The 10,140-nt window shown below is 40.8% G+C and overlaps 2 protein-coding genes across 2 annotated transcripts; one reads left to right on the forward strand and one right to left on the reverse strand.

Moving 5' to 3' along the window:
- Positions 1 to 323: 323 nt before the first annotated feature.
- Positions 324 to 5,058, reverse strand: LOC117499014 (FAST kinase domain-containing protein 2, mitochondrial-like). The gene is made up of 12 exons (XM_034151240.1): positions 4,909 to 5,058; positions 3,679 to 4,394; positions 3,480 to 3,583; positions 3,269 to 3,377; positions 2,901 to 3,024; positions 2,673 to 2,812; positions 2,387 to 2,559; positions 1,918 to 2,081; positions 1,595 to 1,831; positions 1,432 to 1,495; positions 780 to 894; positions 324 to 545 (listed from the first exon to the last, which is right to left on the reverse strand). Exons 2-12 carry the CDS (start codon positions 4,327 to 4,329, stop codon positions 447 to 449), a joined length of 1,980 nt encoding a protein of 659 aa, XP_034007131.1. The 5' UTR covers positions 4,330 to 4,394; positions 4,909 to 5,058; the 3' UTR covers positions 324 to 446.
- Positions 5,059 to 5,215: 157 nt separating this feature from the next.
- On the forward strand, positions 5,216 to 7,897 carry LOC117499015 (putative malate dehydrogenase 1B). Its single transcript, XM_034151241.1, has 10 exons — positions 5,216 to 5,350; positions 5,435 to 5,547; positions 5,640 to 5,774; positions 5,952 to 6,094; positions 6,170 to 6,338; positions 6,415 to 6,760; positions 6,848 to 6,989; positions 7,129 to 7,304; positions 7,384 to 7,523; positions 7,616 to 7,897. The coding sequence occupies exons 1-10, from the start codon at positions 5,245 to 5,247 to the stop codon at positions 7,697 to 7,699; spliced, it is 1,554 nt and encodes a 517-aa protein (XP_034007132.1). The 5' UTR covers positions 5,216 to 5,244; the 3' UTR covers positions 7,700 to 7,897.
- The last annotated feature ends 2,243 nt before the right edge of the window (positions 7,898 to 10,140 follow it).

Consider the following 10,140-nt stretch of genomic DNA (forward strand, 5'->3'; position numbering starts at 1 on the left):
TCTCTTTCCACGCTCATTTCTGAGAAACACAGAAACATCAGTTCGGAGTTTATAAGGAGAGGCAAACAATAACAATGTGCACGGTTTCCTGTGTGCTTCAAAGAAACTACCTTTACACTGCTCACCTTGCAGTTTCTGTGCGAGCACACGGCTTTTTATGAGTTTCATTCAGCAGCATGGGCTTACTCATCAACCGCCACCAGCATCAGCAAGATCCACATGTTGTTTCTGTTAGGCTTTGAACAAATTGCAGACGGACGATTAAAACCAAATGAGATGCAGATTTTTCACCTTAGAAAAGAAACCACACACCCAAACCAGAGCACATTTATAAAAATACTTTATTTGTTTCTCTTCCTCATTCTATACAAAGCTAAAAATAGCAAACCACAACCTGTGTGTTGACGATGATTGCACAGTTTGTGACTCCTAGTTCGTGTTTAGGTTTAGTTTCTCCACTTCAGCTTGTGATCTGGAAAAATCCGATCCCTGAGGAAATCCGTCCTCTTTTCCTCTGGCGTAGACCGCAGCTCCTGCTCCGTCACCTGGAGGACAGGAAGAGGATGAAATACATTTTGTTACTCTCACTTCGTCAATTGGTAGTAGTATAATTTGTTTTCTGATCAAATGTTAGCAAGCAATTGTCAAACGAGGAACTGTGGGTGAAAGAAGGTTTAATTTAAGAGGCTACAGGAAATGAAGAAATCAATATTATTCTGACACTTAAAGTAACAGTTTAAACTCGATCATTACAAACTGTAATCGTCTCTCAGTCTCACCCAGACAGGGTCATATCCGAGGGTCTTCAGGTGGCGCATCTTGAGAGCCAGAGTGCCGCGGGGATGGGACGTGCCAAAGCAGAAACTATAGTGTGGTGGGCAAATGACTGCAATCCTAGGACGGGGGAAAGTGGCGTTTGGTTAAAAGACCTAAATGTGAAGGCTTATGTGACAATGTGACCGTTGGCACACACTTCACAACTAACCTTTACACAGCAGGGTTATTACGTTTCTTTGATTTTCAATAGGTTATTTTGTCTTGCTTTCAAATGAAAAAAAACGTTTTCAAACACATATGGAAGTTATATTTGTTTAGCTGTTGGTAGTTGCTGGATAAGCCTTTTAACACATCATTTTCAACCAAGTCTTAAATTGTTACCAGCCTGTGTTCCTCAGTGAAAGCAAGTGACAAAAGGTTGTGCCTGAATATCCTATTTCAAATCTTGAAATGAGTTCAAAATGATATTAAAGCATCTGTAAAAAAAGGTTGTGGAATCAGATTTGCCCGACTGACTCAACAAAAAGAGCGGCTGAACATCCTCTCCACCTTTTGTTACGACAAACTCACATAATCACGATAAATCCAAAACAAAATACCAACACATATGTGTTAAAGAGTCAGCTGATGTCATCTCCTGCAGACTGATCTTACCTCTGTCTGCTCTCTGCACCGCCGCTATCAGTCTCAGACGGCAGAGGTTTGGTGATCACTCCATCTACGAGTCACAAGCGAAATACTTCAGTTATCTTAGCAAGTGGAGGGAGGTGAAGGCGGTAGAAAGGACAAATAAAGAAGTATTCCAGATAGTGTTTACCTATGAAGTAGAAGCCCAACAGCAACACCCTCTCCTGCAGAGTGGTGTTCGCCTGGTCCTCCATCACACTCTGCAGGCACTGCGAGAGCTCCGGGGTCACAGCTCCACTGTCCAGGACGGGGGCTCCCAGGAGAGTGGGGGGCACCGTCAGGGGCTGAGGGAGCACAGGATGCTCAAGATGGAGGCACAAGTTCACCGTCTGAAACATCCTCTCCTGGTTGGCGAGGTAAATGGGATCTGAGGAGAAAAAGAATCAGATAAATGAACTCCAAAAGATCCAAGTGTGGGGGGAATAAAAAAAAATAAGAATTTGTTTGTCTTACTTGTGGATGTAAGCTTCTCCAGTGTGCTGCTCTGCAGGAGGGGCTCCAGGAGTGCAGAGGGGAAGTGGCCCAGTAGACACAGATGATAGACCAACTTCAACAACTCATAGCTGGACATATTGGGCAGATAGGAGACCAGAGCCGGGATCAGACTATCCAGGAACCTGCCACAGCAAAAAGGAAACCAATTGTCATTTAAATTATGCATTAAAAAATGTTTTAAACCAGATTTTATACAAAAACCTGCCAATATGATACAGTATGAGTCAGGTTATCTTTGTAGATGATAATTTACCCCCAAGCAATACACTCCATGCTCACAAAGAAATTGTAAATAAATCATATTTATTTAATAAAAAAAGGTTACAGAAATCCTAACTAAAAAAAGAGCAAGTTGCAATATCTACTGCTAAATATGAATTGTAGGGCCTGTGTATGAGTATCATTTGAAGCCATGTGAGTGACCTACTGCTGACTCCTGTGCTGCAGATCGTAGTTGAGATTGGAGTAAACCTTGACCACACAGAGCAGGTCTTGCAGTGTCAGAGCTTTGGGATTTTCTATCACTTTTCCAGCGAATGCCTCCATTACTGCGGCAGGACAGAAGGTGAGCTTCTCACACACAGACAGGAAGAAGACCACCTGAACAGACAGGGAGACACTTTTAGATCATTTTTAAAAACACTTAAATAGATTCTTGCTTAGCCGTTTGTATTATTGAGATTATACATTTTACGAGGGTTCTGTTGCAACACCTGTTTTTTGGTCCATATGTCGATCATAGAGGCGGCGTGTTCTGAAAAGTTAGTGAGCAGCTCCAAGTCTCTGTATTCCAGCTGCCTGTACGAATGCATGGTTTTAAACAGTTGGTTGAAGGGGATCCCATTGATGTTTTCTACCAAAGGAGGGATTAGCAGGTTAATCAAACAATGAGAAAATACTTCTGATTTCATTTATAGACTAGAATTCAGAGCCGTGTTTACCTTGAATAATCTTACTGCAGATGTCAAGCAGTGGTTTGGAGTATAAATTAATTGCGGCCATTGCGATGATCATCTGCTGGGAGTCTAGAAGGCTGAAGTGGTTTGACATTGATAAGGCCTTCGCCTGGAGGAAGCAGGGGACAGAATGAGTCAATGGGGAATGGATTCAGTTGCATAGACAGTGAAATACAAGACATTTCTTGGTCATGCCCTGTAGTTTATAAATACTATGATATTTCAATGAGATAGCTGTTATTAGATAATGTCATGAGCAGTCAGGGACATCTCTGCACAATTATAAACTTTGAGAAATTTAGAATCAAATAAATCAGGGTAAATATGGTTAAAACCAGGACTCATAAACCAACCTCGAATTTCCGTTTGAGGTCCATTGGGGTGTCTTTGCCCAACATACGCATTATATTCGGCAGAGCCTTTACGTTCTTGATGCCGGGAAGACGGGCCTCAACCACCATCCTAGGACACAGCCACAAAAAAACGAAAATGTTTCAGAATCTGAAAAAAAAGTTGTCATGTAAATATTTCAAGGGGTCTTCCAAACAACAACACAATCCTGACCTCACGCCATCCTTCAGTGCGTCAGTGTTGTTGCTGTGCTCCATGTTTCGCAGACAGGAGGCCAAGATGGACAAGCACTTCTCATCAAAGTCATCCAGATTCTCCTGTTAGTGGACAATAACATTAACTTGGGTTAAAAACAAAAACATTTCCAAATGGAAAATTACATTTCCTTGATGGTCAATCTTTCGCCAACTACCTGGCAGTATCGGAGAAAAGTCTGGATCACACGGCTGTCCTGAGGAACCCCAAGATTGACCATATTCAGGAGAGAATAAGCTACGTCTTTATTGCTCATTTGCCCCACACTCGTCATGACTTGTTGCAGCAGCACGTCAAAACCAGGATGCTCAAACATGAGCTGCAGCTCGTAGCGCCGCTTATCAGGCGACATCGTCTTAGTAATTAACCAGATGTGGGTCAGGCACAAGCTGATCTGCTTAAACGTGGGTGCATATTTGGAGGTGAGCTCCAACACGTCTGACTGGGAGCCACAGCTTTTCAGGCGGTCCATTAAAGGTGAAGTCCGTTGTATCGCCTTTGGGGCTGTCTCTTCAGATTGGTTCTCATCGGGCAGCGAAGACTTTGCCAGGGGAGAGGAAAGAGGCTCCTTCTCTTCCAGGACCTCACTGTGAATCGTCCCCTTTGAGTAGAACCTCACTGAACTCACACGGTTGCTTTCCAGGCATGTCTGATGGTGCTTTGTGCCCCATATGTGTGCTAACTGCTGACTGGGGAAAGATGTGTATTTGGGTGATTTCTTCCCCATTAGATTGCTCTGTTGCCATAGAGACCTGCGGCTGCAAAGGCATCCCCATCTCATTACCTCTTTTGTCACCCAGACAGACATTGTACTGTAATGACTTAGGGGACGAGATAGAAAGAGTCCTTGCGTCCTTAATTTACGCACTGCCCCTATGTGAAGGAAAAATCTCAATCAGGTATTTTAGAATCAGAATCAGAATCAGAATCAGGTTTATTGCCAGGTAGGTTCACACATACTAGGAATTTGACTTGATGTCATGGTGCATACATAAAATATAAAAAACAAGAAATCTAATATAAAACACAAAATCTTTTTTACACCGTAATAAAATAGTTAAATAGCAATAAGATAAATAAAGCAGTAGTTTGCAGGAAAATAGAATGCTATGAATGAATTTTTGCATATAACATTCTATTTCCCTGCAAATGTAGCTAGCAATTTGAGTAAAATGTAAAAAGTATGGCATTTATTTCCAAATGATCTTCAGTCAACACTTTATTTACATTATTGGCCACATAGACGGTTACCTCAAATAAGTAATTAGTAAAAATTAAGTATTACAAAGTACTATGACTGAAGATAAACACAAGGTCAACGGACTGGCTCCTCCAAAAACACTGGCTAGCTCACATTATCTAATGTTAGCAAAGTGACGCACCATACCTTATTACTCCAACACACAAGTAACTGTCACAAAGAAACACACGGCTCTTGCTAAAACATGTTTGAGTTTGAAATGTGTTAAACTAAGGGACACAGGGCTACATTACACTAAAACGATACTAATGTTTGCAAGCACTCCCATGCGCTGCTGTGTGCGCTGCCATATTAAGTCCCCCTGTTAACCCGGTTCAGCACGAACTGTCACAATATAGTAAAAAATGGTCATTGTAAATATACAACGTGTCAAGCACAATATTTATCACGCTTTATACCACCACATGGTGTACATGTTTAATGATAGGCCTCATATTCATCACAATAACAGGCCCTGGTTTTATGTTTGTTTGCAGCGCTTCCTACACGGACTCAAATAAGCGCTACACCCACAGTTTCCTAGCAACCGACGCCATCCGGGATGCAATGGCTAAATTTGTGCTCGCTGGTAAAGTGTGATCTAACTCATTTTCTTTTAACGTGTTAATGTAGAATATAAAACATATAACTGCTACACTTGTTATCTCTTCAGGCAAAACTGACTGCCCACATTACGCCAAAGCGGAACTATTAGCAGACAGTCTGCAGAGATGTCTGCCAAACTTCAGGATCCACAAGATCTCAGTCCTTCCACATGCATGGAAGGTAATATTGCTTATTTTAAACTATATTAAGTCTCTTTGACTTACAAATCATCAGTATATTTATCCTGTTTCCTCTCACTTGTCTCTCGATAGGAATGGCTCGAGGACACCTGCACAAGAAATGGCTGGAAACACGAGCAGTCCCCTTTGGTTTGGAGGGAGCTGGTGGACCAAGGGGGGAAAGCGATGCTTTTAGGGGGGTTTAGTGACTTCCTAGAGCATTGTCAGGTATATAACCCTTCAAAATCCCGTCTAAACCTACAGTAAATCCTGTTATGCTGCATCATTTCTGTCCCCATGAATGACTTCCTTATATGTTCTTTAAACTGTGAGAAATATAACAAATGGCTTGGATTATAGGTTTAGGTCTGCCACATGTTATTGTTGTCATCCCTTGTTGTGCAGGACTATTACAGCGTCACATCAGATATGCCTACAGATATCATGCTGAGTGTTGCATCAGAGAATCTGGAAACCAAGATGAACTCAATCGTAGAGGAGCAACATCGTGTCAGTCTTATTAAACCCCTTCATATATGGCTCAGCAGGTGGGTTGGTTTGAAAATAAAATACAAATGTTGATATTTTTTTTAATTGTCAGCTGACAGATTGGGTATTTCCAGCGCTCTCAGCCCAACCGGCCACTTCCTGATCCCCAATCTGCTCTCTGCTGAGGTGTTCCCCAACACTTCTGCTATCAGCCTCCACCTTTTAAACCTGGAGGGGAAAGAGGAGCAACTTCAGTGGCTTAGGATGGAGACGGAGAACCTGGCACTCCCTCTGCTATATCAAGTATGCTTCTTTTTGGAGACTATTTTTAAACCTAATCAGAAGGAAAACAAAGCCATCTAACTGTATTCATTCACAGGTGACCATTCACACAGATCTGGAACAGGCCTTTAAAGAAGCTGATGTCATTCTACTTCAGGATGAGTGTTGGTCTGATGACAGTGATACAGAAGATGAGGAGGAAATGAAGAAGAAGGTGAAGAGAATCTCAGACAGATACAGAGAGTATGGACAGCTGATTGACACACGGGCCAACAGGGAGGTAAAGGTCATCGTGTCTGGGGACTCCTTTGTCAACCTGAGATGCTCACTACTTTTGGACAACGTAAACTTGATTGACAGCAACCAATTTGTCACCGTGGCAACTCAGCTGGAGAATGAAGCGAGGGCCATCATCGCAAGGAAGCTGAAAGTGAGGACGTCAGGTAGGAAATTCTCCCTTTGTACCTAATAGGTCTTTTAAATACATCACCTTCTTAAGCAAGATGAATGATCCCTCCCTTCTGCTGTAGATGTCACACACGTCATTGTGTGGGGAAACATCAGCGGCAGTTTCTATATTGACCTCCAGAGAGCAAAGGTTTTCAACTATGATGGGCCAATCAAAGGACCAGCTTACTTTTCCCAACCAGCCAAAAACATCCTCCAAGAAAGGTTTGTCATAATAAAAATAAATGATATGAAATGGCAAAACTGCCAACCAAACCGTACCCTGCTGGGGATTCAGTTCAATGGGTGAAATGTACAGTTGAAACGTCCCCAAAAAAGTGAATAATCTCCTTCTCTCTTCCAGGAAATGGTTGGAAACAGATTTACAGGAGTTGGTGCGTTGTCAGCGTGCAGCTGTGGCTTCAAAGACCTGCCGTGCTGCTCCCATGTCGCTCGCTAATGGGATCCTTGAGGTCCTAAAGGCGTGGAATGGCATTTGTGGTCCAGATGAGATCTTCTCTTTGGGAGTGCTTTGCCCAGGTGAGGATACAATCATCTCAGACATTGATTTTGGCTGATCTATCTTGTGTTTGAACTAATCTTCTTTGGATGCTTGTAGGTGACTATAATCTCCCAGATGGCATCGTCCTCTCAGTCCCGGTCATTTTCACAGACAGGAAGTGGTCCGTGCTTTCTGATGTGACACGTGAAGACAATTTGAAGGAGAGACTTGAGATTGCGGCGAGTGAACTCAGGCAGGTTTGTGAAATTACACAAAAATGAACAATGGTGCTCACAATCTGACAAATCATGGTGTTTAAAACAAATTCTAACAGGTTTTTCTTCCCCAGGAGAAAGAACTGGGATCAGAGGATAACACGGTTGCGATCAATAAAAAAATAGTTGATGGACGATTAAAACAGACTAAAACATGATGAAGTAATCCAGAAGAATCTCACTGCCACATCTTATTTTTGTTTCAGTTTGTTCTTTTATTCTCAAACTTTCACATGTGGTGTTGCAGTTTTATTTGACCAGTTTCATGACAATAAAGTTTTTTCCGCTTTGTGAAACCCGTCCGTTGCTGTTATATTTTCAGATGTAAAAGACCAAACTGAGTACTTTATGGAAAAGGAGAAATTAGAAAATATATTCCTTTTTTTTTTTTCTTTAAAATTGTACATTTCAGTAAGTGCCTTTTTTATAGTTCAAGAAACGATATTTTTAAGCATAAAACACACGACTACAATACATAAACTAGTCTGTTAATATCCTTCTATAAATCTGATGTAATCCCTGGTCTTTACAGTTGGAGACACACTCCTTCCCCTTTGTTGGTAATGAAATATAAACAAACTGGATTTAATGGGCTTTTTTAACCTGAAACATTCAAATTGATTTTTCTTTCCTCACAAATTGTGCAATACTTTGTCAGTTGACAAGGAGAACTTGAACAGAGCACTGTTTTTACATGCAGAATATACACGTTCCTTTTTAGAATTTCTACACTATACACAAGGAGGCATCGACTGAAAAAGGACGGGTTAGTACAAATACAGTGCTGCGACAAGTCGGGAAATGGACACACATTCTGCCATGGTATGTTCAATTTGTACAACCCACCCCTGATATTCAGTTGCTGAGTGGTTTACAAAAAGCAAAACCGGCCTCTTGATACAGTCGAGCATAGTGCTGGATTTCGTTTTGTCATTTTCTAACATTTTAAATTGCAATGTCCCTCAAAAAAAAGAATCTGCTCCAATAATCCTTTAAAAATGTGCCTCAAATAATGATCATGGTTAACACGTGCGCAATGCATGGACATGCATGGACTTGTCGTGGCACAAAGGAGGTTATTTGGTAAATATACATATCCCAGTGATGACTTTAAAAGGGAAAGAAAGTTGGGGCTTTTACAACAACACTTCAATAGAGTTGTAAATCAAGAGTAAACTCAATTACGTATGGGCCAAATACATATGGATGGACTCAATTACAGAGGGACATTTCTTTTATCTTGCCACAAAGTCACTTCTGTGTACGGGTAAAGATCTACTACTGTTCAACATCCAACAATGTCAAAGTTTCCATTTCCAGGCAACAAGTGAAAGACCGCTAATGACTGAGTGCTTCTGTCAGAAATCTAACCTTGGAGACCTTGGAGGTGAGGATTATGGAGGACGGAACATGACTTAAGTATAAATACATAAATGTGTAAATAAATGTATGAAGAAATACAGGAATAAATAAATAAAAACGTAAATAAATAAATACAGGGATAAATAAATGACTAAATAAATACAGAAATAAATAAATGTTGAAATAAATACACAAATAAATAAATAAAAGAATCAATAAATGCATAAATAAATATGGAAATAAATACACCAATGTATAAATAAAGAAAACAGAACACACGTCAGTGTTTCCCCTACCATTGTCTTGGCGGGGCGCTGCGCCCTGCCAACGGAGCCCCGCGCCCCGCCTGAAATTCAAGGTGTTTTATTTTGTTTTTTAATTTTTTTTTTTAAATGTAATCTTTTTTTTAATTAAAAGATATATATATATATATAGCACCAAATTGCAACTGAAGTAATCTATCTACGGTCACTTTTCACATTGAACATGTGCTCTTTTATTAAATAAACTAAACGCCTATGTTATTTATCCAATGTATGTGCATGTTTCAGTGTCCACTGCTTTGCGTATTCTCATTCTCCCTCCGCTCTGTTTCTGAGACACGAGCGGAGGAAAGGAGGAGAACAACAAAGTGTAAAAAAGTCAAACAAATCTGCATTATTGCCCCGAGCTCTGCTGTCTGCCCGTTTGTGTCCCCCCCCCCAGTTTCAAATTCGTTTATTATTATTTTTTAACCTCAAGCCGTTATCGATAAAAAAAAGAAATTCAATTTTTTTTTTTAAACACTGCACGTTATTATATATCTTTCATATATTTCTACATTTACTCGACATACATTTATTTATTTATTTATGTGTCCGTATGCTAATGAGGTGGGCGGTCCTAACCTCAGTCTGAAGCAGGATTGGTTACAGGAGTGTGTGATCATTTCTGGCAGAGGGCTATACTAACGCCTGGCTAACCGCGCTGATTCGAATGCAGGAGCTTTACTGTTTAGCCCTTATCTTTATACATCCATGGTTTATCCACAGTTGTAAGGATTATTTATGGGTATTGGTATTGGGACTTCGCCCCACGTGCCCACGTGCCCAAGTCACGTGTTATAAAGAATGTTTAGCCTCTCTGGGATAATCCAGTCCAGATTTGATGAGTCTAGGTATAGTGGTTTTAGATCAGGACCTGGTCTAATGTGGCCAGGATGCGAAAAAGCACTAAAATCTCTCTTTTTTGTATTTTC

This window comes from Trematomus bernacchii, unplaced genomic scaffold, assembly GCF_902827165.1.
Source record: "Trematomus bernacchii unplaced genomic scaffold, fTreBer1.1, whole genome shotgun sequence".
NCBI lineage: Eukaryota > Metazoa > Chordata > Actinopteri > Perciformes > Nototheniidae > Trematomus > Trematomus bernacchii.

Excerpts from the sequence above, each read along its gene's own strand:
- LOC117499014 (XM_034151240.1), bottom strand. The coding sequence starts at position 4,329 with ATGTCTGTCTGGGTGACAAAAGAGGTAATGAGATGGGGATGCCTTTGC. Across the intron at positions 2,082-2,386 it reads CTGCAGCACAGGAGTCAGCA|GTTCCTGGATAGTCTGATCC; the intron begins GTAGGTCACTCA and ends TTGCTGTGGCAG. Across the intron at positions 1,832-1,917 it reads GGAGAAGCTTACATCCACAA|ATCCCATTTACCTCGCCAAC; the intron begins GTAAGACAAACA and ends TTTTCTCCTCAG.
- LOC117499015 (XM_034151241.1), top strand. The coding sequence starts at position 5,245 with ATGTTTGTTTGCAGCGCTTCCTACACGGACTCAAATAAGCGCTACACC. Across the intron at positions 5,351-5,434 it reads GGCTAAATTTGTGCTCGCTG|GCAAAACTGACTGCCCACAT; the intron begins GTAAAGTGTGAT and ends TTATCTCTTCAG. Across the intron at positions 5,548-5,639 it reads TCCTTCCACATGCATGGAAG|GAATGGCTCGAGGACACCTG; the intron begins GTAATATTGCTT and ends GTCTCTCGATAG.